The 27,763-nt window shown below is 40.9% G+C and overlaps 1 protein-coding gene across 1 annotated transcript; it reads right to left on the reverse strand.

Annotated features, from left to right (window-relative positions):
* Nucleotides 1-6,652: 6,652 nt before the first annotated feature.
* On the reverse strand, nt 6,653-27,543 carry VGLL3 (vestigial like family member 3; the record flags this gene model as incomplete). Its single annotated transcript, XM_079540949.1, has 4 exons — nt 6,653-6,696; nt 12,412-12,912; nt 18,215-18,470; nt 27,451-27,543. 4 exons carry the CDS (start codon nt 27,541-27,543, stop codon nt 6,653-6,655), a joined length of 894 nt encoding a protein of 297 aa, XP_079397075.1.
* Between the last annotated feature and the right edge of the window lie 220 nt (nt 27,544-27,763).

Consider the following 27,763-nt stretch of genomic DNA (forward strand, 5'->3'; position numbering starts at 1 on the left):
GCTTGGCCAAAGTTTGGAGGTTTCCCCTCCCCTGCTGCTGGAACAGTAAATGATATATTTGTGACCAAAATACCAAACGTTCAGCCCTCAATCCAGAATGCAGACATGCGAACATCACTCAGTTAAACAGCTGTAAAATAATTTTAGCAAGGGCATAGTCACTTCCTTAATGGGAATTACTGAACTGTCATAAAAAAGAATCAATTTGTGATAAAAAACTTTTATGGAAAACTTCTACTTGATGAGCATCAAAACTGCAACAAAATTATAAAACTAAAAATCTGTTACAGCAAGAAGCCTCAGGTCTACCAGGTATACCATCTTACTAGATCTGATTTTAAAATAGCCTCTCATTCTAGAGCAATTTAAAAGGAGGAAAAAAAAAAAAAAAAAAGACATTGCAGCAAATGCAACAGACCCTATCTAATGAGAAAGCTAGTGTCCCCATGCAAGAGCCCTTTTAGAAATCCCTTAGATGCTCGCCTTTTGCTCTATCCTATTTCAGGAGAGAATCAGTAGTTTAGGACACTTGTTTTAAAATGTTTTCAACAGGAGACAAAGTCTTGGCTGTAGAAATTAATCTCATGAAAAAAAATAGAAACTCAGGATGCTGTAATTTACAAAGAGATTTATGAGTTCTTCAGTTGCGTAAGAATAAAAATAAAAAAAAAAAAGCATTAGCTAATTGTTGAGAAATACAGACCAAGCTGAAAATACTACATTAAAAATATAACAATAAACTTCACATTAAATTATTTATTCAGTAATTAAAACAGTGACACTTTTCTTTATACAAAGACTCCCACCAGTTTTGATGAGAAGGATGAATGTTCAGTGGAGGTTCTGAGGGTAGCAGGATTAAGAATGAAGGGGGGAAGGAGAGGGACCCTGACTTGACTGATGGTTTTAAATGATAACTACAGACAGCTAGCAGAGAAAGTGCAGCATAGTTCTGCAGATACTTTACTAGATTACTGTAAACCTCAACTGCTATGAACATTGATTGTATATAGGTGCCAATTACCTGAGCCCAAGCTTGCTGGAATCAATGTGGATTCCAGTACGTGTCCACCAATGTTGGACCAGACCCTGGGCATCCACTCTGTTCCAGCCAACAATGGACTGCAGTTTAGGCATTCACAGCTGGTCCCAATGATCTTAATGCCATCAAAGACTTCAACAGACTTTGAGGAAGAAAGGAGGAGCAGGGCTCCTGCCTGCAAAACACCACTGTCAGTGATACACAGCTGATCTATCTTGAAGCCTTGTGCCTTTGTGTGGGTGCATAACAACTGTGATGTTTTAATCACCTCCATCCCTAAACTAAGTTTATTGGGAGCTAAAAACATCTTGCAGTTCAGAGGGAACTCCAAACAAGCTATCACAGGTCCCACCATGGTGTCATGGACACCACAGAAAAAGAACAGCCAGAGGATTATGGGCACAGTGCTGACCAATGGCTGCTAAAACAAAGGTTTCCAGAGATATCTTTAATTCCCTTTGGCAATTAGTTCATCCTATAAGAGGGTACAAGTGTAAACTTGCAAGTACAGTCTAATTTTAATGTGTTGTGCAGCATCTGCCCAACCATCTACATACGATACTGGAGAAGATCAGTTCTGCTCACAGAACTACCATCTCAACCTTTGTAAGACCTCTCCTGACCTTGCACAGGCAAGAGTCCTTTAGTCTTTAAAGGGTCCTTTTCTGCATCATAGCTGTCAGATTGTGCCCATAGGGCTAATATATAAAAGCAGTATTTATTTTTAAATACCATCCTGCTTTACATGAGATTTCAGCTCCAATAAACATGCATCAACTTTTTTAAAAATTCACACAAAAACAATATTTATCATCCAAATACTCCTTAAAAGCTCAAAGGCAGATATATTAAAGACAGAAGTCAAGTTTAAAATATATATGCATATATGTAATTTTGAGCTGCTTGAAAGAAACATAAGTTGCTGGTCCATTGATACGGAGAAAAATATTGTACCTGAAGTGAATTAAAATAATTGTATTGAACAAGATACATTTGTCTACTGAAAGGCAACATATTGTGTCTCTTTGCATAACTCCTTTGACACCATGGTCATCTCTACACACACAACAAATCAGGGCTTTTGAAAGATTAAGTTTTGGGGAAAGGGGTTGTCTTCTCTCTCTCTCTCTCTCTCTTTTTTTTTTTTTTTCCTTTCCTTTCTTAATTTTATTTATTTATTTATTTTTTAAGTGTGGAAAAATTCCATTCACTCCTGAGGTTACGGAGAATGCAATAAAATACCTACTGTTTTTTTTTGTTTGTTTTTACAGTCAGATGAGATTTAGTAATGTCATTCAGTTTATTTCCAAAGAATGTGCATTCGAAGCATGAGGGAGGAATGGAGGGAAGAAGGTACTAGGTATAACAACGTGTGTGTGCATATATATATATATGTATATAAATATATGCACATACATAAAGAAATGTAGGAGAAGAAGAGCAAGACATACATGATTGATTGGAAACAGAAAGGGTGGGTGCATGCCAAGGTGAGTGAACATAAGCACAGTGGGGAAAATATAATGCTCCCCTCATACAGCCTCTGCTCTCAAGAGGTGTACAACCCGCCTCCCTGAAAGCTGTGATGGGAAATTAATCCTCAAAAGCATGTTTCAAAGCAGGAGAAACAGAATATTGAGAGAATCTTGACATTCACTGAACACTTCACACTACAAAAGAGGAATCAGAAAAGCTGATGAGCAAATTTGTGTATCTCGTGAGTAGAAGAATCATAAAAAAGTGCATTTTACTGTCATCAAGCATGGATTATCCAGCTCTCCAGAAATAAAATCTGCTGGGTGGTTAGTAGCTGTAGTATTGCATCATCTTTTTAGGATGGAAATGCCCCAGCTGAAACAAAATGGGAATCTGCTTTCCAAAATCTGGTGGTCAGGTTGAACATCCCCTGCCTTCAAGCAAACAAGACACAAAAACTGAGAGCAGATTTCTCAACATTACCAGGAACAAAATAAAATCCTGGATAACTGTAAGGACTTTAATGTTTAGGTTTTCTTGAAATAAAACAATAGTTTCCCTATGTTCTCCCAGAAAAAGTGACAGAGTACATCGTGTTTTTATAAGACCTCAGAAAATGAATCATCCACTTTCTTGGGACAGCATTAGAATCCACCACACACACACAGAAATGAAACTCCTTTAGTAACACATTAAGACACATAACTTGCCCGTAACCTGATTTTAAGAGTCCTTTATCCTATCTGTGGAAGCATGAGCAGCCTTAGTATTCCCTTTTCTTTCTCACTGCCATCAATGTGCCATAAGTGCAACACTGCAAGCAAGCACTCCTCTCCCCTTTCAAGAGCAGTATTAGCATAGCATCTGCTTCTCATAAGCACATTTCTGTGAGTGTAAATGTGCGTGCATAGACGCATGTGTGAGAGAGAAGCAAATCTGCTCAATTTAACTTAAAAACTTGTCACAGAGAAGAATATATTTTTCTTCTTTCCAATGCTTCAAATCAGAGAATAGAAGCAGGGCTACTGCTACGTACTCAGGCTTTTACTTTCCACTCAGTTGTTAGTACGGGGACTGTTTGTTACTGCGGAAAAAAAACTGAACCTATGTGTCTTCCAAAGCTGGCCGACTGGTGTGTGAACAGCTACAGACGATAGCAGGTTTTTATTGGCACTTGTCTCCTAAAGCCTGCAGAGTAACACAAGTTCTGTAAGAACATTCACAAGTTCAGCTGGGGAAACGGAGCACATAACAGCAGTCCCTGAGGAAAGCGGCAACAGATTCACCACATACCCATGTCCTCTATCCATTAACTCAACAAAATAGTCAAGAAAGAAATTCCAGTGCAAACTCCTGGCTTGACTGTTCCTGACCCAATCCTCTTTGACAACTACAGGCAGCAGGAGGAGATCCTTCATCATTTGAACTTGCAAAGAGGAAGGCAATGAAGTGACTGCTCTTCCTAGACATTAACTAAACTGTTTCAGGAAGTCAAACATATCACATCTCAAAAAGAAATACTACTTTCCTCTCTTCTGCCCTAAACCCTCCAACTCTGATGTTCAAAGAGCTAAATTACAACTTTCCTCATTGTTTCCCTTGTGAAATCTTGCCTCTGCCTTCCAGCTTTACCAAGACTGGGAGGAAAAAAAGAAAATACTTGGATTTTTTTTTCCTCAGTATCTCTAATACTGTAAGAATTCCTAATTTTAAATTTACGTCAGGAATTAATATTTCCTGAATGATTTTGCCCTGATAAACACATCATGGAGGCTTTTGATACCTTCCTTTCCATGCAGTTTTCCCAATCTGTAACTAATTCATTGACCAACTTAGGAGCTAGCTCAACCAGAACAGCAATAATATACAGAACTCTCTCGAGAGTGAAACTCAATAAAAGGAAGAAATATTGATAGACTATAAAGATAAGAGGTGCAAAAAGGGGGAGAACAGCATTAATTTAGCATCCCAACATAGATACTCTAGCCCTATTATTTTTAAGTAACCTATAAGAGTAGTCAATTCAGCATTTTAACACTGCCTGAAACCTCAAATCAGTAAGGTACATGTTTAAAGATTTGCTCAAATTGTGATATAATCCTACTGCCCACAATGTCAGCATGTCAAGCCCTCTCTTATGTCAAGGGAGAACTCAACACCTCATAGGATCGAGTTCAAAAGCTTGGAGAGAAAAAGCAGTACAAGGGTAGAAGGCCTGAATTTCAGACTGGCAGGCACATCCCAATATTCCCCCTCCCCTTTCACACACACATCCATGTGGTGTCCACCTGACAAACTTACATTCACAATACTCACTGACTTAAAATTATACTGTTTCTTATATCAGTATTGTGCTTAGGTCTTGGTTTCCATGTAGATGGTTTGTCTTTTTGACAGGGATGCCTAAAAACAATAGTAACAGAAATACAATAGGTTATGAGAGCCTTGGGAAATGTTACAGAGGGATCCCCAGTGTATTCCTTCACTGAAGGTATACAGAGCAGAAAGGCAACATTTCCAAGCAATATCCAGGATTTGGCAACCCTGATCCTATGCCCAGCTAAGCACATACTGTCACTCGCTGGAGTTACTAGGACTAGACAATGCCATCACAGGAGTGGGACTGTTGAGGGCAACCTTGCAGCCCTTATTCAAGATTGGATCATGTTCTTGGCTTCAACAGAAGTCATTAGAAAGCAAGTCAGACCCAAGACCCAAGGCCAGAAATGTGGCTCCTCTTACATTTTGCAATGTGCTGTGACTAGACATGGCCATGTCACTTCCCAGTTCGGATTTTTACCCTGACAGCGACAAAGCTCAGCTTTTGTGCGTGCTGAGCATGTGCAACTTCTTACAAAATTCAAGAGCAGTAGCTGGAGTCAATAACGCCCCCAGCAAACCTTGGGTTAGACAACCAGATTTTGAAGTCAACAGCAGCTGAATGTTTCAGCATTTCCCATGAGGTCCTCAGCAGACAGATCAGGCCAGTTGAAAATATTTTGTTTCTGCAAGTCATGCATTTTTATGAAAGTGACATTTCTTTCCTAAACATTCATGTTACAAGTTAAAACCCTCGAAATAGCTTAGCTGAAAGTCTTGCCTCATGAGTTAAAATAAGAATATTCTGGTCATTATGATTACTACGAGAGCCTGAAGTGTAACTCATAGACAACTGCATTCATCAGCCTCCATGGATCACAGATGAGGTCCAAACTCAAGTCTGATTCAAATCCGTGAAAGTATTTGGTCCATTTTGAAAGACGGGATGGGTTGGAAATGCAGTTCCTGCAACCCTATGATCCATGCTAAAGGCATTTGCAAGTTTCTGACAGCACAGCACAAAGCCATCTTTAGAAACAAGAACAAAAACACCCTTACTAGAATCTAACACCAGCAGGAAAAATATTTGGCTGAAACTTTAGGTGCGAATTATACTTGCTTAAACTAGAACAAAAGGACAAAAGCATCAAGATCTAGCAATGTGGAAACAAGGAAGGTTTAGCTCTTTAAAAAGTAGGGAAAGATAGACACTTGAGGTAACAAAACAAAACAAAAACAAAATGCACAAACACATCACAGACATCTAAAAATAGCATTTTATACATTTTTGCCAGTGCTTCTCTGAGAGCAAGTTCTTTAAACAGAACTTAACAATTTTTACAATTTTTTTTAAAAAAATATGCCATCCTAAAATAGCCCATCAATCCTTAACCAAACTTTCTGTATTTCTACAAAAATAGATGCACAAAGAGCTACAAAATAATGTATTCCTGAAAGGAGGCGCACTGCAGTCAGGGGAGTCTTCTTCCCAACACTTGAGACTGTTCATAAAGATATCAAGCTGAACGAAACAAAACACTGTTAAAGGAGCAGAAAGGAGTTAGGTTGCCCAGCTGCAGCAGGCTCAGACGAGGAAAGAAAGAAAAGCGAGTTTGTTTTTCTGTTGTTCATTTTCCAACACTGTGGGACCCATAAGTGGCCTTGCAATTAAAAGGCTCAATAGCAAAATGAGAATGGTTGGCTCTTCTTCTTCACTTGTGTCCTTTGCCCCATGCAAAAGAGTCAGCGATGGTTATGTCACCCGCCAAGCTGCACTGACTCCAGCTCTAGCTGGTCTTAAGTTATATCTGGATTTCAAAACCAAGAAGAATCCTTGCTCTTGTCCTGATGCTGTAGACCTGGATTTCAGAACAGAAAAGTAACGCTTAAAATCTGATACATCATTTTCCTCCCCCTCCCTTCGCCTCCCCAAGCATGCAAAGTGAGGATAAAAAGTTACTGATTTAAAACAAAACAAAACAAAAAATCAAAACAAAACCCATAAAAGTAACTTACCATCCTAGTGGATTTGTTAGTAACACTGCTATTGCTTCCAATTCTATCGTTTATGTGGGATAAGCTTAAACCCCACTTAAGTTTTAGACTGGCTTTAGCAGTTCAGGAATGCTGATAAAATCATGCATGCTTTTTTGTTTTGGCCTCATTCGAAGAGGAGCAGGGTGTGAGAAAATCCCCCCACAAGGTCTGCGTAGACCATCCGCTACAGAACATCATCATTTTTCCTGATAGGGGCCAGCCACTGACCCCATCTCTTTTCAGAAAGATCTGCAACACTGTAGGATCTCACCATTTCTATGGCATTTCACCTTATGGAGGAGGGAGGGAAAGTATTCATGCAGCAAGTTTAAAAAAAAAAAAAAACACAAATAATTTCACCTACAGAGTGTCAGATTTTTAGCCAGGAATGGCTAGTGCTTCCACATGGGAAAAATTAATGATTTTCAGCTTGCATTTGTTATGAGTTCTTCTAACATTTTCCTTTATAAAAAGTGAGGACTATCTAATAAATGTGGTGCTATGTTGTGGCTTTAGCATTACGGACTTGGAACCTGTGTTACAATCTGGGATTCCTCTATTCCAGAAGGATTCAATCTTTGCTAGATTTACACCCAACAGGGCAGATACCTAAAATCCAGACCATAGTGGAGGAGGTGAGGATGAAACTTCCCAAAGAAGATATGGTTTTGCTCATTTACAGGGAAAGTGAAAAGGAAAGGTGCAGGCGCTTGTTTTAAGAGGTAGTAACGCACTTATGCCTCACTGATGTAAAACCTGCTCCTTGATGTTTTGTGCCAAGCAAATTAAATTTTGTGAAAGGTGCAATTCCCAATACCGCTGTATCGGCAGTGATTCTCTGTTCTGTATCATGCCATAATTTGGCCTCCTATGCCAAGACCAACGCACAAATTACTTGATGTACTATGAATTTAAGGCCAAATCCACCACTAATTTAAATAGGTGCAACTCTCTCAGACTTCACTGGTGTTACAGCCACTGAAATACTTGTTTGGTAACTGGTGAGAACTGAAGAAGAGCTGAGCATAGATCACTCATTTCCTTATCTGATCACATAGCCAAGCCCACTGTGGCTCTCTGCTCCATTTAACATGCACTTACGTCTATTTCTTTGGACTGAAAAAACTGAGACACGCCTCCAGTACGGCAAGCCACATTCAGAGACTTTACTGAATGAGGATTATTCCTTTTTGCTTATGAGTTAGGAGTTTTTCCGGCAGTATCATTTACAGACAGAGACATAAGCTGCTGTTAGTTTCCTTCAAAGCTCTCTCAAAGTCAGTGATGAGAATTTTGTTATATTTTTTCCCGTCTATTTAATTTTTCATTTTTAAAGCAAGGAAAAAAAAAATAAGAGGGAGTCAGCAGAAAATTTTTGGAGTAAGGGAGTCATTTAAGTCCACCAGTCCAACAAAGGCCCCCAGAGACAGAGAAAGCTGAGGAGAAGAGAGAGATTATACAGTTCATACTGGTTTAATAAACAAAACAAAACAAACAAACAAAAAAACCCACAAATTACACACACGTGTTTAAGAGGACATCTTCCTGACAGTAATGACCAGTAGAAGGGAGATACCAGCTGACCAGGCATGTTCCTAGTTAAATATCTTTGCAGCAAACAGAAACAACTGCAACTGAGAAGTTTAAGGTATAGCCATTAAGTCCAAACAGCCATGGAAAACAATCCAAAGAAATAAAGTTGCCTTAGCTACAGATCTGAATGTGGAACACTTTCCATGCCTTTTCCTCATTATATTCCCATCTTCTTTATGGCAAGACTAACTGCACTTCTAACATGTCATCCAAGTGCAGCCCTACTAGCTAACCAAGAGCTTTAGTTTGCAGCCTGCTGCTAGAACAAATGTTTTCTCCTCCTCAAAGACATCTTAGCTTGTGCTGCATGAGCCAGTATTTCCGCACCAGCAGAACTCCCCATCTCTGAGAGGCCAACGCTGCAGCTAACTGCCTGCCACACATGCAGAACACAGGCTGTGTGGGAACATCTAAACAATCCTGATGAATGGTGACAAACTGGTAGTGTTTGAGCAGAAACAACTCTGCAGAAGGCAGCAGTTTGATCACTCCAATTCTGTGTTCAGCATGACATGCTGGCCTACAGAAGTTTTCAAAGTGGACTTTGCATGGTTAGCCAGGACCAGAGGACACCAGTTAGTTTACCTGTATTTAGGGACAGATGTGCAACTCAATTGGAAAATAGAATTGCAGCTCTCTGATAGGCCAAAATCTTGCTCTGCTTTGAGTGTGCTGGGGTTACAGAAAGCTTTGTCTGGCACATCTGTCCAACAGCAGGGCAAGATTTCCTTCTGGCAGGCTCCACAACAGCGGGGCATTGTACTCTCCACAGGGCAGCACAGCTGGATCTGACCGACACCTGAAGAGTGTCTGTGCTGGCTGCTCTGCTCCTGAGGGCACACAGGCAAGCACTGATGGCTGTAGGGGCAACAAGGCAGAAATTCTCCCTGGTTTTACATGCCCAACTCAGGCGGCACACCCTTAATATGAACACAAGGATTCTGCAGTCTCCATCTACATGTGCCATGAGCTCCTGTCATGCTGTCAGCATGTTAGAGGCTGAACTTGCTTTGCTTGGCACTGGGAAGACTGAGAATTTAAGGCTTAATCTACAAACAGGTTGTGCTCAGTGATTGATACAATACTGATCCTTATTTTGAGCACTTCAGCTTTGGAAAGGCACGGTATACCAGAAGCCACAAGCATAACAGGTTGCTGCAGATTTGATTTAGGCTAGTGCTTTCTTTAATCCCACTTGCGCCAACATAGAAGCTCCTAAAAGGGTTAATTTGCAACATACAGCATGAGGATTAAGCCACATTTAATGGGAATCAGGTACTTAAATCCCTACTCATCCCTCTAAAACAGGACATTGTAAATTCGAACAGATGTGCATGACAGATCAATATTATAGTACCCTTGCAAACAGTGAGATGCTGAAGTCCCATACAATCTGTTCAGAAACAAATTCCCAAATGACACTCAGCATGAAAGGGGAACCCTCTTTTAACCTCTGCAGGGATTCAGCATCATCCATTCAGGAGATGGTATATTTGGCTTTGCATGGAAGAGATGCAACAATGTAGCTGGATGAGGGTAAGATTACAGCCAGCTTGCTCTGATCCCAAAGATATCACTCCATTTAATTCAGCATGAAAAGTTTTGCAAATGTTTCTATAATCCCATGTAACAGTAGCATAAGAAATGTGACTCAATGTAAGAGGGCAAGAAAAAAAAATTATTTGCATATACATATCTGAAGGGCCAAGAAAAACACCCTCTGTTAGCTTTTTTCAAGTGAGTTTGGTTTTTGGTTTTTTGTTTTTTGATTTTTTCTTTCATATAAATCACCTGAAGCTTATAGAATCCAACACATTGATAGTTCCAGGGACTGATGTCTTTTATTCTCTGGGAGTTGTGGGCAAAGAATTCCAGAACTGAGGTTTTCCTGCCACTGTGACCTTACTTAGGGGAAACCTCTTCCAAGAAGATTTTCTTCCAAGCCCTCCAGTTTTCAGTCTCTCTGCTGAGGTTACTGACCCTCAGCAAATATATATATAATGAAATTGTGTGTGATGTGGAGACTTATGCATTAAAAAACCTACCTTGGAGAGGAAAGGGAATAAAAAAAAGATCTCTGCTGAGATCCTCTGTTTCTACAAAGCAGTCACACATCAGTTTTCCTCTTTTATTTCTCTCACAGGAACTCACGGACTTACACAATACGCATGCACCAGAAACTGACTGTCCATGCTTTCCCCACTGCTCCCACCCTGAATGGACAACTATAAGACATGCAAGATATTGGTAAGAACTGTCAAATCAGGATCTTGAGGAAATTAGTATACAGCTGCACCCTTCCACAGGAATTTTCACAAGGAGCATGAAGTACCAGGCAAAGGCTATATTAGCCCTGAAAGGCAGTGCTAGGACCCACAGTCTATTTCAAGGTACTGTACTCTTGAAGGAAGATCACCTGGCTTATGAGAAGAACAAAGAAGCAGTAAGCAAGCCAACTTGCCCAGCGCTGGAATAACTCACAGCTTAGGCAAGATTCAGGAAGTGGTTCTTCTTGACTAATAGCTCTTGATACAGTCCCTGCTCCATCCTCCAAAAGGTAAGTCAACTTCCAGAGTTCCGAAGCTGGACTGCTGGGGCCACTGTCAGATCAGCTGTCTGGGACCCTCTATCAGCGGCAAAAGCAATTTGCTCCTGCTTCAGAAAAAGCAACTTCCATAATGGAATTTGTCAGAACTTTCTATCACAATGTTGTTAGATTACCATCTTATTCTTACAAGCATAAAACACAATACCTCTTGTATCATCTGCATGGCTGGAAATGTTATTAATAAATATAAAATTGTCTAGTATTAAGAATCTTATTGCTCTTTTTCTTAAACTCTTGAAGGAGCAAGTGGCATGGTATTTAGAAGAGGTTACTGGTTCTCAGTTACTATTAAGAGAAGAGAGGTTTTTAGTAGGTTCACTTAGCAATAATTAGGATATGGTTGCTAATATTTCATATTTAAAAAACAGCACTTTTTTCCCACCACCAATTCCTTGTTCTCCTACATGCTAATCAAAGCAAGGAAGCTCTTCTCATACAATGGTCAGTTAGAGCTACCAAGAAGACAGCCTCAAGAAGACAAAAACAGACATCTTAAGAAGTGAGATGCAAATGCAGTATTTCCTTATTAAAGTAATAAAAGTTGTTTAGGTAGTAATCTGTAAGGATATCTGCTGGTCAGATAAGTACCAAGCAGAAAAAGGAGGCCATAACAGTGTACATGAGTGTGGAAGGAGATGCTGGAAATGTATCACCCATCCTCTGACACCATGTGACTATGAAGAACAGTGAGGGTTGCCAGACTGCTCCTAATACTGAAGTGAGAGCCTTCAAGTCAAAACTTGCCTATGATGCAGCAGATGTAGTTTATGAAGGCAGTCCCATGGACAGGGGTAGAATAAATCTAATTTGGAGATCTCTGCCTAGAACCTACAGGATGAAGTTTAGTGTGATGGTGAGTGCAGCTTAAGCAGCATCTCCGCTCTGTATGACACCTAGATACACAGAGGAAGGAAATGCTGGTCTGTTCCAATTTAGATCAGTAAGATGCAATCCTTGTGTACTGAGGAGTTATTAGTTCAGTCCTCTTTGGAGCTATATTTTGGTGAACAGACACACTAACTAGCTGTGGAAGCTTCAACATGGAATTGCAATTATTTCCCACAAGATTTAAACCAGTAAAAAAAGAGTGTATCACACTGCAACTCATTTGGCTCGAGTGGGACCAAGAGTGACCAAGGTCTTTCAGTAAAAGGCAGAGAGCTGGATGTTTCACAGCTTGTCTGCCCTGACAGCAATTTCAGGAGGGATTCCCATCTGGAAACGTATTTGGAGAAGGCCCTGAGAAAAAACCCTACTTCAGCTGCAGGGACTCCACACTGCTTTTCTCAAGTTCTTCCTTCTAAAACAAGCCACAGACACAACTGAACAAACTTACCTGCATCAAACCCAAAACTTGGCACAATGTCCACCGTTCCATGAAAGGCTCCAGCCCATGCTGAGGTAGCGCTGGTGACAGCAGCAGGATCTGTCTTAGTCACGTCACACTGAGGAGCAGGAATCCTGGCTGCACGTACTGAAGGCATCAGCAGAGACCCGTAGCGGGGGTCGCGGTGCGAACTGGGATGGTGATGGTGCATGTGTGGATGAGGGTGATGGCGATGCATGTACACGTCATGCATGTGTGCATATGAAGGGCTCACCTGAGATGCTAAAGGATAATGCCAGGATTCAGTTGCAGCAGGGGGAGGAGGAGGTGGAGTCTGATGAAGGCTGTGTCCTGGCCAGCTGCTGGGATCTGGTGTTGGGAAGGTGCCTGGTGCAGTAATGGGGAAATCGGGGTGTACTCCACTTAAGCATGGTGGTGGGGGAGGCTGATAAGAGCTGGTCCAAAACGAAGTTGGGAAACTGCTCCTTTGGCTTGATATTGTTGAGTTTTCTGGAAGAGAGGAGAGAAAATAAGTATGACTGAAGCTGGAAGAACAATTTAATGACAAAAACCCCTCAATAATTTTCTACTCTCAAATTTATAACACTGAACCCAAGCTTACAGAGTAATTACAGAATCACAGGATGGTTGAGGTTGGAGAAAACCTCATAAGATCATCTAGTCCAATCCTGTTCAAGCAGGGTCACCTAGTGCATATTGTCCAGGATGACATTCCATCAAATTTTGGACAAGAACCAAACTCCACACCCTCTTTGGGCAACATCGTTCAGTGACTGATCACCCTCACAATAAACAAACAAACAAACAAACAAAATGTTTTCCTGTGTTCAGATGGAATTTCCTAATTCATGCCCTGTTGCATTTTGTCCTGTCAACAAACACTACTGACAAATGCTTGACTCCATCATCTTCATTTCCTCACACCAGGTTTTTACACACATATAAGACATCCTTGAGAAGACTTCTCCATGCTGATGGGTCATAACTCTCTCAGGGTCTTGATACAGGAATCAGGAAGAGATAGTATCTCCTGACCAGACCAGAACTTATCATTTAGAAAGGCAGCTGCTGTGATTCTAAATGCTTCTGAGGACAATGAACCAGCTCACACTGCAGAATGAGACATTTTGCTATTGGAATAATACCAGTTCTCTTCAAGTTCATGGCATGCTTTAATGGGGTAGTGATCAACTGAATGCACCTCATGTTATTTTCTTATAGAATACATAACATTGCCTGTTGTCAGGCAAACAACATCACCTACGTAGCTGAAAACAGTCTTTGTCAGAAATAAAAGACTTGCTGCTTCTTACAGCTAGGGCTCAACTTGTATTTAAATGGATTCCAATAACTTCACATAATGAAATCACATTCTAAAAATTCCTCTTTTGAAGGTGCGGTTAGTGTTTTTGATGCGTAGGACAGTATTGGCATCTCCACTCACATATCGCTCTTGCCAACTCATGTTTGAAAGCACTGCTTCATGCAATATGTCACAGCTCAAATAGCTTGGGTTGGTTTTGGTGGGGTTTTTTTTGGTCGAAGATGGAAACATAAAAATACAGGACCTCTGATGAAAGAACAAAGTCATAAAAATAGCCAATAAAGCCAGGGAAACGTAATATTTGACAAGGTGAGGAGTTCTCTATTCCTCGTACAGCATTTACAAAAATGTTTATAATATTTTTCCTAAACGACTTTTTGTTTTGCGTAGTTTAACAAGCAACTGGAATGAGATTTGAATGAAGACATCATTGAGAATGAACAGATTCTTGAAACACTCCTGCCTCTAAACTTTGCTTACATAAAATATTTTGGAAACAAAAACTGTAAAAGTGTTTTCTCAGTGTATCACTAGAACACTTATGTATGTATTTTAAAATCTTTTCAAATAACAATTTTTTTTCCACACATCAATTGGCCAGGATTTAGGGAGTTTATTGAGTCTGATTAACTTCTGGTATTGGAAATACCTTTACAAATGCACTATGGACAATCGTACAGAATTATCTCTGTGCCAAACCCTCTCATAGGCTGCAAGCCTATCTAGCAAACTGCAATATGGCCTTCTTCAAAAGATTGCTTCTTTTTTTAGCATTACATTTCTATTGTGATTCATACTAGAAGACTGAGGAGAGCTTCAAGCATCTAACAGCAGCTTCAGCACCCCTCTGAAACTGGCATTGTTCATCACTTATGAAGTGTTCCTTGTTACAAGGGATTAGACTGAGACACAGAGTGCACAGGGCTTAATGTTGGTAGTAGGGTTGAAAAAAAAAAAAAAAAAAAAAAAAAGAAAATCAAAAACAAGCTTCTTCATACCCAGTCTGTTATTTTCCTCACTGCTCAATAGGGAAACAGCTTGATAATGTATTGTCAGTATTCTGGAAAATCAATCACTGTCGTGGGGAGTTTTTGAAAACCATTTGGCTATTATCAGAATGGAAAAGCCCTATATCCAAACCACCCCACTTCAAAAAAGGGCAGAAAACCACAAACTATCTGCACGATAATTTTAATATCAGGAGGGTACACTTAAAAACACTGAATTTACCAATACGAATTCATCTCAGATTGCATATCAGCTTGGCTTCACCAACAGATCTAGGCCACAGCAAACACATTTGATCATCCCAATTTGTCAAACCCATGTCCATTTCGCAAAGCTATTGCCACTGTCAGAAACTGTCGTGGTTCACCCACCACTGAGACAACCTCTTTGGCCAAGCTGAACTCATATCACTTGGGGTGCAATGCCCATTCACATTATACGAATTTGCAAGGAAACTTCATCCAACCTGAATGCTCACAGAGGATACTACTAAACATTGTGTACATCACCATCAAGAAGAACCATCTCTGTACTGAACCACAACCCACAACTACCATACATTTCCTCTGCGCTTGAAGGTTGCTCTTTCCTCTAAAGTAGTTAGCTCAGACAATTACATTTACAGATGTTACCATGCCAAATGCTTGGCCTCTATGAGACATGGCAATGGAGATATTTCAGCCCTGTCCTTAAGAAAAAAACAGAACAAAACAAAACAAAACAAAAAAACCTGAGTAGTTTCCAGAGGCTTTAGAGAGGGAAGAAGGAGGTATATAACCACAATTGTGTGCCAAGAAAGATATTCAGTTACCACTATTTCCTACTCTGAAGTGGAGGGAGGTAGGGAGATGGCAAGATCTCAGATCCACAAAGTGGTGACTAATGCAAATGCTAATAGTGGTTGGCCAACACACAAGGAAAACATGCCAATGCCCACATGCCATAAAGAAGACAATGTATGGAATTTTCTGAAGCGCATTACTTTTCCATTGAGGCAAGAGGGGAAAAATAACAACCCGCAAAAAAACGATAATTCCCCTTCGGATAGGAAAAAACACGTTGATAAAAATACTATAAAGGTAACATTTATTTAAGTGTAGCCCCCAAGAAAGATTTCAGGTGCATCAGGTATTCAGCATTCATGTTACCTAAGTCTGTAGGAATCTATAATTTGTAGAAAGTCAATCTTGAAGATAATTTTAGCTTAATCTGATCAGTATTTCCTATATAAAATAGACAACTGATTCTCTTTTCTACACAAAAGCAAAATTCCTCCTTAAAACAAAAAATGTAATAATACCATATTTAAAATCATACTTTGCATATCCATCAAGACACTAAAAAAAGCTACAACTTAGATGAAAAATAAGCAGAAAACACTGCTAGTCCTTCCTTTCAGGTAAAGAAATTATAATACAATGAGCTGAATAGACAGCTAATTTCCACACATTTTCCAGTTAAATCTGTACTTTCTAATACAGAAAAATCTTCTTAATTGTTTTTAAATTGATATTTTAATAATTTATTGACAATTCATTATTTATTAATCATGGTTTCTTATTTATTGACAAAAAGGCTTTCCACAAAGTTTATTCATAAAAGATCTTCAATCTAATGATATTTTAAATTCTTAAGCTAATGGAATGCAAATTCATACGCATTTGCTGTAAATGAGCATCTTCAACTATAGTATATGAACAAAAAGTCTAAAGCATTAGCATCATTCTTTCTCCACTTTTTCAAACAGTCATGTTTCAGAAGCTCACTTGGGTCCAATAAAGCCCTGGCCAAATCTCTTCTTTGAAGAAGCAAACATGGTGATCTTCCCTAGAGTCTTCAGTGCAGAAGCAAGCAGCCCTGCCTAGCAACCTCTTTGGGTATTTTCACACTGCTTCAGCAGGTGTAACGATAACAAGGGGCATATTTTCTTACTTTATTCTTGGAACACTTTCCAGACACGCAGACCTCCATGCTCCAATGGCATGGGGCATCGTGGCTAAGGAGTCAGCATGTGTGAGGAACTGCTGTGCCAGATAATCTTGACGCTTGTAGAGACCTCTGTAGAGTCATGTACAACTGAGAGGGTCAGAGCAAAACAGACTATGTCTGAGGCCGAAGAGAAGAACACAACCCCCACCCTGAGATATGTCTCAACATCCAGTAGAGAAGGTCTGTTGTAGGCATGGATCTCTAGTGACTGCCTTGATCCCTCTAAAACACTTACAGTATGTCAGGGTCATTTATAAATGCTCCAGTCTCCTTTTTAGTAAGCACAGATTCAGTTTTATTCTCAGTCAAGTCAACGGAAAATTTCCCATTAACATTAATGGTCTCGTCTGAAGCCATAAATTCCTCTAGCTCCCTAGCCACTTGTGCTGACCTTTTCTTAAACTTCCTTGGATTTGTCATTATCCTTCTGGAAAGCAAGTTCTTCTGTGCTATTTTTCTCTTCACAGTGGTTTCCAAAAATCCTCTCTTTATTATCTGTGACTTTCATTAAAGTACTCTCACCTCAGCATCACTGATTATGAACACCACCACTCCTACAAGGATCCTCCAAGAATCTCTCACTCAGCTTGTTGCAAGGCCATTACTCACTATTCTTTTACAATCCTTTTGTCAGTCCACATAAGGAGATCAGAATTCATGATCTTTTGTGTATCTGAAAAACTGCACAAACTGGCACACGCAACACAAGGAAAGCAGTGTCTTAATGGATATCTTTCTCCAGCCACCAACTTTAAAATCTTATCTGTAAGATCTACCTAGCTCATCTGGCAATATCTGTTCAATACTACACTGAAAATGCTTATATTCATTATGAAGCATGAATATTACAGTGCTGTTCAAATGCTTCACAGCATTGACCATGTTTCTACTTCCTGTTAGGAAGTGAAGTACTGTCAGTCTTATTTGATATGCAGGAGATCAGTAGCAAAGGCCATATCTCTCCCACAAGCTCTTCTGAAAGCAGGCTACAGCCACATGAGCCAGAGCTTCATCCAAGCCTTTTCCAGCCTGTGTCGGCTCCTCCCTACCCAGAAAGCAGCCACAGACAAATCCTAATTACCTGGCAAAGTCACCCAAGTATGCTGCATGGGTCTCCTCACTTCCAAGGACAGAATCCCAAACAGCTTGGCTTGCAGGCCAAGTTTCACACCTAGAGCTTAAAAATAAGCCTCAGATCTTGCAGCAGACATTTGTGAAGCCACATCAGCTCATCTGGGCTCCCTCCAGGCCTTTGTGGAACCATGGGCTATGGGAAGAGTGGTAGACTCCTGCTTCTTCCATGCCTTTGGAACCTCTTTCTCCTTTAATGCACCAGATCACTCAATCACAAGCAGCTCCTCATTTCTTTCAATTTTGGGGGGGAATTTTGAACATGCACAGGGGGGCAAAATTTCAGCTGCAATGTAATATCCATTACTATGATACAGCCCAAGTTCCTGCTCCTCTTACCTCTCCACAAAGGACTTAGCCCTGCCTTGCTCTTGGTAAGGGCGGTTTCTGGGTTGAAGCTACTGGCTTGGCTCAAGGCTCTTGAGAAGTGTTCATCCACTACTGAACCAATGTCTCCCTGGAAGTAGGTGAAAAGGACACAGCGAGAGTTCAGGTACTCCATCTCAGCTGGCTGATCCTTCTCATCCTCTTCTTGCTTGCTGGGAAGGGTCACTTCCAGAGACTCCTGCATCTTGTTGTATACAGCTAATTTCTTCTGGGATTAAAAACAAAACAAACAAGAGATGTATCACTAAAGGCATTCAGTACAAGCTCAACATCTGTTTTCCTTAAAGAAAAATAACTGAATGCATTGAATACTAATTTCAGTTCACTGCAGTTGGGCCACAGGGATATTTTGCACCAACATTTTACAAAGAAGAGATTACCAGAGGCACTTACTTAGAATCTTAATTCCTCACACACAGATGGACCTGCTTCTCAGACACATTTCACAGACACAAGCAATTTAACAGCAATGGCTTTCACCCAATACCTTCAAAAGAAAACAGGCAGACTCTAACAATTCACTGCTGACTCCCACCTGGAAGGGTATTCTCGTCAGAAAGGGCTGCAGAGGTTGTGTCCAGCCCTGCAGACAGGTGGCCAAGTACACAAACTCTGTGTTTCATTCTACTTGAATGTCCACCCAGCTTTCCCAACTGCACTCTCCTGAGTGAGAGGACAGAACAGTGGGTGAACTCCATGATCCATTAACAGCCTTCCATTAACAGCCTTCCTCTGCATTTCAGAAATCCACAAAATACATAAATTGTTACTTAAGGCCAGGAAAGTGTGTGGGTTTTTTGGCTGCTTGGATTCTATCATGAAAAAGTAACTCTTCAGGTAGTGAGAATTTTTGGTTGGTAGAGCTTTCTTTTTTAGTTTGTTTGTTTTAACACAAATTTCTGGAGGAAAGGAGAAAAATTCGAGCAATAAAAAATTTAAACATATGATCTGGAGGAAGAGGGGGATTGACAAGTCTGCAAACACATGCAAAAAAAAATCCCTCCAAACTAAAAACATGGAGAAGCATTTTAAAAAATCAAGCTAGCACAAGCCATCTGTGAACAGCTATTTCAGAATCCTCTCTCTTTCTCTCGAATCAAACCTAAATGTCAAAATAAATGTGTGTGAAGATCCATTTTGCATGGAACATATTTTTCAGATGTTCCACTTTACAACTGTTTTCACAGAAAAAAATCTCCCCACAACAGTTGTGCTGCAGGAATCATAGCTTTTAGCCAGCTAGCCATTTCCACAGCTGACTTTACACACAAGCAGCTTCAGGAACCCAAAACAACTACGGCACATATGCAGAAGTATTTCATCACTTTTCTATAGTCTTACAGCTTGACTTATCTTTTATGGTTTGCTTGGCAACAGTTTAGCGGCATCAGAATCCCTTTAACTTTATGGCTTTTTTCTCTTTTTCCAGAGTTGTTCTATAGAGCAAGTTAAACAACTACGCAGTCTATAAAGTTCCAGTTATACAATAAGTACGTTTGTCAGACCTAGAAATAATTGTAAGTCATTCTCCAATCTTGCATACTATCAATGTACGTACATTCAATGCTTTCTAAAATCACATAAGCTGACAAAAATTATCCCTTTGTAATACAAAATAGAAATTCAGGAGATAATTCTTATTAGTGGTTTAATAACCAAGTGATTATTAAAACCAATTAATTGTAAGGAAGATCTACTTGCAAGTGGAACTAAGCCCTACCATACTACAGGCTCACAGCAATTATGCGATGTATCTCACATTGTGGTAGATTAACTGGAACACATACAACAGTAATATACTACACTTAAATTCTAATGCTGTTGTAAAAACTGCACTGAGGGATGTAACCAAATTTTTTTTTCTGGCCTGGAACATCCAGGCAAAGGACCTGGAATTCAAATAAATCTCTATTTCACAAATAAGTAGTACTGTGGCTCTGCTTAGATAAGGACATACAGCTTTATCACAAGATGTTAAAAAACAAAACAAATAAACAGCAGTAAAAAAAAAAGAATGAAATAATAAAGTTTTACTAGAAACTAATTGCTAAAATGAGAGGTAGCCTGAAGCTATCAGACTCACATTTATACATGTAGAATTTGAAGTGACCTGTACTTTTCTTGGTGTTTTGTGCATCTTCTAACCAACCAAAAAAAAAGTCTAACATTTGCTCCTGCACTGCTCACATGTTACCCACAGTGACCTTTATGGTTTTGTCTAAAAAATCATCATAGGATGAGACCTCAACAAGACAGAAACAGTTATCACAGTATCATACATACAGGAGAAGCACGCATTAGAAATTGATAACACATCCATCTCAGTGGCTTGAAAATGTTTAAAGGTTCAGTACAACTCAGATCCTCCTAAAAAGTGGTTGGGAAGGAGACTTTTAATTTTTTTATTTTTTAACTATTTATTTATTTTAAATAGAGACAAAGTGTGGAAGGGATCCTTTAAAGATATCCAAATAGATACTAATATATTACAACATCTCAGATACAGTATGTCTGCTAGAGTCCAAATACATGCAACACACTTTCAAAGTTGGCTTCTATCATTATAGATATGCTATTTGTATCTATACTGCAAGTACACAAATACATACACAAGCACACAATTATATACAGAAACACATCGTTTAATATAGCCCCTGGCTTGACTTGGTTATCAGGAAGGAAGTCTTTCAATGTTCCCATATAGAGACTGGAGCTCAGGAAATTAAAACTTATCTCCAGAGCCGCTTCTCTGTGCAGGAATGTTCCCCTTTCTACAGCCTAAGAATCTAATTCATTTTCCATTTCAACTCTCTTCCCTCCCCTCCAGTCCATGGGTAGTCATTACAAGACATTCCAAATACTAGCTGTTTTTGAAAACACTGAATCTGAGTCCTTTTTTTTTTAATGTAAAAAAAGATAGCAGTACTGATGGACAACTATAAGGGGCTGTGTACAGACTAAAGAAATTTACAGTGAAAAGTTACGTTTTGTGGAGAGCTTTTTGCAAAGAATGAGATCTCCTAATTAAAAGATGCTTCAAGACCGAATCAACCCTGTATTCAGATACAGATCTACTTAATTTGTATTTCAGGTTAAAAATGTCAGCCAATTTTTTTTTTCTTTCCTGTAATTGCAGAGATTTAAATTTTTAAATAAGAAGCAATAAGAGAGATAAAGCAGATTTTCTTTGTATACAGTGGATATACGGCCTTTATATTGTACACATTCTTTAATAAAAATAATTTTTTTCTCTCCCTAACTCCTTTAGAATTACATCTCTGTGTATGTGTAAATTCTGCATCACTTTTTCTGACCATAACAGTAATCTTTTCTTTGCATTTTCAGCTGCATTTGAATGAGTGGAAAAGCAGGCAAGACCATCAACTGAATTAATTTGTACCACTCTGATGAGAGAAGAAGAAATAAAACCAAAGGAGAAAAAACCCAAACATCACACGTTAGGTTTCTGATAACGAAGCCAGGCTAGTCTGGTTTCCCTTCTATTTCTTTCTTACAAGGAGTTCCGGCATATATCTAAGCAGTCAATAGTACTTGTAAGGTCTTTATAAAGTGTATATGCTGACCAAACACTGCGTCTGCCTTGCCTATGCTCCTATCTGTAATATTTTTAAATGTTTATAAATTATACCTCCTTTTTCCTTAAAGGCTAGAGACTGAGGTCAGAAGCCCCTGAAAAAGAAAACAAAACAAACACAGAAAATCTCAAGTTGGCCAAGACACGGAGTATATAATTTAAAGTCAGATTAGCATTCTGGAAAATAGGTAGAGAAATGGGAAATTCGGTGTTTGTAGCATCTGATACCACATTCAATAACAGACACGAGTTTGCGGCTGAGGGATGAATGGTCTGATCTCCAAGTAAATAATACTTACAGCGTAGGCTGCATTCAGCTTAAACCAATATTATTTTACATGTTTTGTATATTCACAAACAGACTTATTCCAAAGAGAATTCAAGCACTTACTGCAAGTGGTCTAACAAATGGAAGCTAAAGGTCCAAAGCTAATCAGCAATATGGAAATATTAAAGAAGAGACTGTTTATGCCAGATAACATCACGCAGCCTTTAGGAGAAAAACGGACCGCTCAGATCTTTTACGCTAAGAAAGCATGTGGATCAAAATCTCCCACAAAATCTCTGTCTTGCTGATTCCCCTTATTTTCTGACATACCCTACTCAGAACCAGGGGAAACTGCTCTCACGCAGAGAAGCCCCGGCCACATGAAAGCCAATGGCAAAAGTCCAATTGACTTCAAGGGTCCCAGATCTCAGCCGGGGTGTCTGGTAAAAATGTCAGAACATTCCTTTTCATAAGCTGAAAAAAAAAATTCACTTCCAGCTGAAAGCGGACAGTGGGCAGCACACCCTAAAAACTACCAAAGCACAGCTGAGACTGGAAAAAATTTTAGTTAAGCTGAATTTGAACCAAAAATTCAGGCTGGCTCTTATATTACATATAAGCTGGTTGACTGTTCCTACAACTTATTATCTCCATACATGCCATCGTGCAGCATATGGTCCTTTATGCTCCCAAACATGAAAGTCTGGTGTGCCTGTGGCCACCTGTTACAGATTTTCCATTATGAGAGAAAGAACAGGAACCAAAAATAAAGAACCACTACACTGAGGAAATACTATATGACCCTATCCTGAGAAAAAGGCTGTCATTCGACATGAGCTTCTGAGAAGGAATTTCAGTAACAAACCCTAGGCAAATCACGGGCAGTACTTCATTTGTGGAGCTGCCTGCCAAGCAGGCTCATATTGATAACACAGAAAGTATTCAAGAAGACAATTTCATGTAATCATGGAGTGGAATGCTAAGCCTAAAAGCAGCATTTGATGCGTGCCTTGAAAATAGGAAATGCTAACTACTGCCCTTGCAAACAAGCAAACAGATAGCAAAGCAACGTTTCTTCCAGGTGAAAGATGGGATTTAGAGCAGCAGAGCCGGAAGACCTCACAATATTCAGCTGATAGATGGAAGCAGTGGAAATAGTCTGAATTTATAATCTATTGGGGTACCTCTGAACAGAACTGTGCATTAAACCCTAGAGCTCCATTTGTATGCATTTATAGGAAGAAGAAATAGAGTTTGATCCAGATCAGAATAACCAGTAAAGCAAGACAAATAGTTGATATTAGCAGGTCCTCTCTCATGGGATTAAAACAGCAAGAACAACAAACTTCTTCCCTGAAAAAAAAAAAACAACCAACCTCTTCCTCCCCTCCGTCCCCCCGAGGACTTAATCCCAGCTTTACAACCTGTAATTCTGAAAGCAGCCTTTGAAGCCCTTCATTCTGTAGTGAAGTCAGTTGCAGGGCACCCATCAGACTTCAGAACAAGCCTTTAGGAAGGAGCTGAGCTACAAAAACGAAACACAAAGCTACTGTCTGCCTTGCTATCTGTTGTATCGGATGCTGTGGACCACGCACACCCAGCAGCAATATTATAACTCAGTCTTCAAAGCTGCAAACATGTGATGCAAAGAACTTTTCCGGAAAACTGAAGTACATTGTACAAGCATGGGTTTAGCTACAGCCAGCTGACACAACAGTGAGCATGAGTTGTCCCTGTCTGCAGCGATGTCAGTCTGGAAGGAAGAGTTGAGTTAGTGACCTAATTTACAAACAGAGACAAGCCCTTATCTGGAAAAAGTCTGTCTACAACACTGCCAGAAGAAAGTCTGACTTGAGCATATCACAGCTCTTTATGCGAGACTGATGTAGCAAGGATGCTCTTTGGCTTAGTTCTCCACATCTACATACCATGGAGATGTTCCAAAACTACCATTTACTGTAACTTCCCATTTAAAAGGTCGTAAGCTCAACTGTGAGTGAGCTACAGTGAATCCTACCTTAGCCTGAGCTCTGCAGCTAACTGTCCCTAGATGACAGGGTATGGCAAGCTGTCATTGCGTTCCTTGTGCACCAAGAATAAATCAGAATTCTTCGCCAATTAGGTGTTTCCAGACTCTTCGAACAAGCAGCTCTGTTACACCCATTCCTCACCCAAGATATAAGCAATCCGAGGCTTACTACTGCAGTTTCAGAATTGTGAGAGGGGTTTTAATTTCATCATACCAAAGAGCTTTACAGTCTGGCAAGCATGACTCCGTACCACGTACGACAACATGTTCTTATTGTAACACCATCACACATGCACTCTGTATTTTGGCAAAGAAACATAGAAATCCCCTTTTATCTGCAGGAATAGGGTCCCAGCCCATTTTCACTAGCTCCCTGTGGCACCACGTAAGCACCTAAATATATATACTCTCATTTCTCTCCAGAAAACATCCTGGACTTCAGCAGTCTCAAAGATTTAAGGTGCTAAGTCTTCACTCCCATTAACATTCAATAGGAATTCAGGCTTCAGTCCACTGAGCACTTTAAAAGAAAAAGTCTCAACTAAATTAAGTTGCTAGAGTGTTCTTTCTCTGCTGCAAAATGGTTAAAGTGGAGGTTCCACAAACTCCACATCGCTGTGCAAGGCAAAATCAGATCTGCACTGATTCAGTAGAGTGACAACTACAGAAGAGAAATATTGGAGTACCTTTGGAGTGGAATATCTTTTAAGAAGGTGTGATGGAGCATTCTCTAAAGAGAAAAACAAAATAAAATACAATCTGGGCACATATAGATCCATTGTTCAGAGCAACCCAAGATCTGTACATACAAAAAGGAGCTGACGGTTCAAACCCTGCTCAGCACAGAGCAGTGACACAGTGTCAGCTGCTTGACAGAGACATTTCTCCATACCCCCATGTGCAGCATGCAACCTACAGAAAGAGAAAGAGGTGACCTCCAGAGAGGTGCCATGCCCAGAGCTCAAACCTGTCCATCTGCAATGACAGTTCCGCTGCTAAGGAGCTTGCTTTGATCTTCAAAGTGACACGGAAAGCTGCCATCACCCACTGTGTTTGAGACAGATGCATTACAAGGATCTACGAAGATGCATAAGCTTTAATTAGAGCAACACACCTCCAGCTCACTGAAATTAACAGGAGAGTCAAGAAAGACAAATTCCTTCACTGTCTACGGAAAGACAACAGAGTAGTATGAGGGCACTGGAAAATGCCCCAATGGAGTCCTTGGATATTTTAAGGGTGAGCTCTGCTCCATCAGCTCCAGTGCAGGGCTTTATTTTTAAAGATGCCCCCCTAATACATCTTCCCTCATTGTTATTTTTAAACCAGAGTTTTGATTCCAGCAAAGAAGAACATTCTTTAAAATGGTCATCATCCCTACAAAGAGCGCAGGAGTATCTTACATGTTGAACACATGTGGAAGGAGAAACAAAAACCTGGCAACAGACTCTTCTTCCCTCTTTCTTAGGCTCTTTACCACTTGATTAAATGTTCCTGACAGGATGATTTGGAAGAAACAGAGACTCACAGAATGCCATGCATTATCTAAGCAATCATTCCACCAAGACTGCAGAGAGATGGGGAGTCCATCCCATCTTTACTACTTCTTATTTTTTAAAAAGCACTGGATTAAGGGAAAACCCATCAACAGCCCCACACACGGTGGCTGCTGGAGGCAGAGGGCACAGCACTCAGTTCGGCAAGAGCAGCTCGGTTTTCCAGCCTGACGCTTAACTGGTTTGTGAAGACCCTCCAGCTCCAAATGTTCCAGCGAAATTGGCACAAGCAGGATTAACTAAAACAAACTGTCAATAACGCGTGGGACAGCGAGTTCTAGAATGCTTTTTGATGGAAACGGGATACATTGTACTGGCCACGGCTCGTAAGCTGCACTGGCTCAATAGAGCTGTGTTTCTTGCCTTGCATATCTACCTCCACATTTCATAAATAACACAAGCCACAGGAACTCAGTTTATTTAAAATGAAATTTCAAGAAACTTTGGCTTTCGTTACGGTGCCTCTGGGATGTTTCAGATGTGGTACTGCTTACAGCTGATGGAGAAACTTCTTGATTCTGTTTAAAAATAAAGAGCAACCGCACGGGAGTGCGATGCAGCCGCTAATGGGTGCTCAAGAGATTTTCATGTATGAAGTGCTGCGAAAGCTGGAAGCGAAACACAGCCAAGCGCCTGCAGAGCCAAGTGCCAAAAAGTCCACCCAGGCCTAAAGTTCCAATCACACTTTTCTACTTCTAGGTCCCTTAATCAAGGAGTCTAATCATTTGAGGTTATTTATTTTCCCTCTAAGTTGAGCAGGCTACTAACAGGAGCTCCGGATACTCAAAGCTCACAGCTAAAAACCACTGAACAAGGTGAGGGTTCTGCAAGCTGTGACCTAGATTAGAGAAGAAATAATAACACAGGCATGCAGGAACAGACTAAACTCGTAAGCTTTCCAGAGCCCATGTTTACAGAGAATAACATGAGCAACCTGGCAAAGTCCACTTTGGTGCCACACTACAAAATCTCTTCCTCCCAACGATAAAGAAAAAACAATAACAAACGATTGGAATTTTAATGGTTTAGCCCATATTTGTGTCTCCCAGGCAAGTTGATATTAGGGGTCACTTCCCATGTACGGAGAAAACAATCTTCATGGATAATAATGATAAAACCTTATGGAATGCAGCAACAACCAAAAAATGTATTCTCAGATGACTACATTAGGGCCAAGTCAATATTAGTCCCACTTCACCCACGCACTGCATAGTCTAAAAATGCTGTCAGCCTGATAAGAATTTCCTGATTCACTTTTTTTTTTTCTCTTTTTTTTTTCTTTATTCTTTTTCCCTTCCTAATACATCCGATCACCAAATTCAGCTGCAACCCTCTGCAGCAATCCCGCAGCAGAGCCGAGCGGTGCGCCGGGAGCGGCGCGGTCCCATGCCCCTGACGGCCGCACGTTCAGCTCAGTGCGCGGATGCGGAGCGCACAGCGGAGACAGAGGTGAGAAGCAACTTTCTCCCCTCTCCGAACAAGCCAGCCCCGCTCCCCAAATATACGACTGGGGATGGCTTTCAGATTGATTTCAAAGTCTTACCAGGGTCCGCTGCTCTGGGGCACCCTCACGAGCAACCCGCATCTCCAAAGCGCGCCGGGGGCTGCACGGCGCATCGGGCGGAGGTCTCCGCCCCGGGCACGCAGCGATGCGCCGTGCAATCCACTAAGGGGGGGGTGGGGGGGGGGGGGCCGCCGCGACACCCCCATCGCCCTCCCCGCCGCATCCCCGCGCCTCACCTGCGGGCAGCCCCTCGCGGGCGGGCCCACGTAGCGGGGCACGCCGCACGCCGCCGTGCCGGGCTGCTGCATGGCCACGTCCGAGCAGCTCATGGCCGCGGTCGCGGTCGCCCCGCGCCGCCACCGCCTTCTTCCCCCTCCTCCTCTTCTTCCTCTTCCTCCGCGCGAGGCGGCCGCGGCGGGGCCCCGCGCAGCGCCGACTGCCAGCGCATCTTCGGCGGCCGCCGCGCCCCGCGCCCGCACTTATAGCGCGGCGGCGGCTGCGGAGCGGGACGCCCGGCGGAGGTGGCGGCGGAGCGGCCGCGGGGGCGGG

This window comes from Tetrao urogallus, assembly GCF_951394365.1.
Source record: "Tetrao urogallus genome assembly, chromosome: 1".
NCBI classification, from domain to species: Eukaryota; Metazoa; Chordata; class Aves; order Galliformes; family Phasianidae; genus Tetrao; species Tetrao urogallus.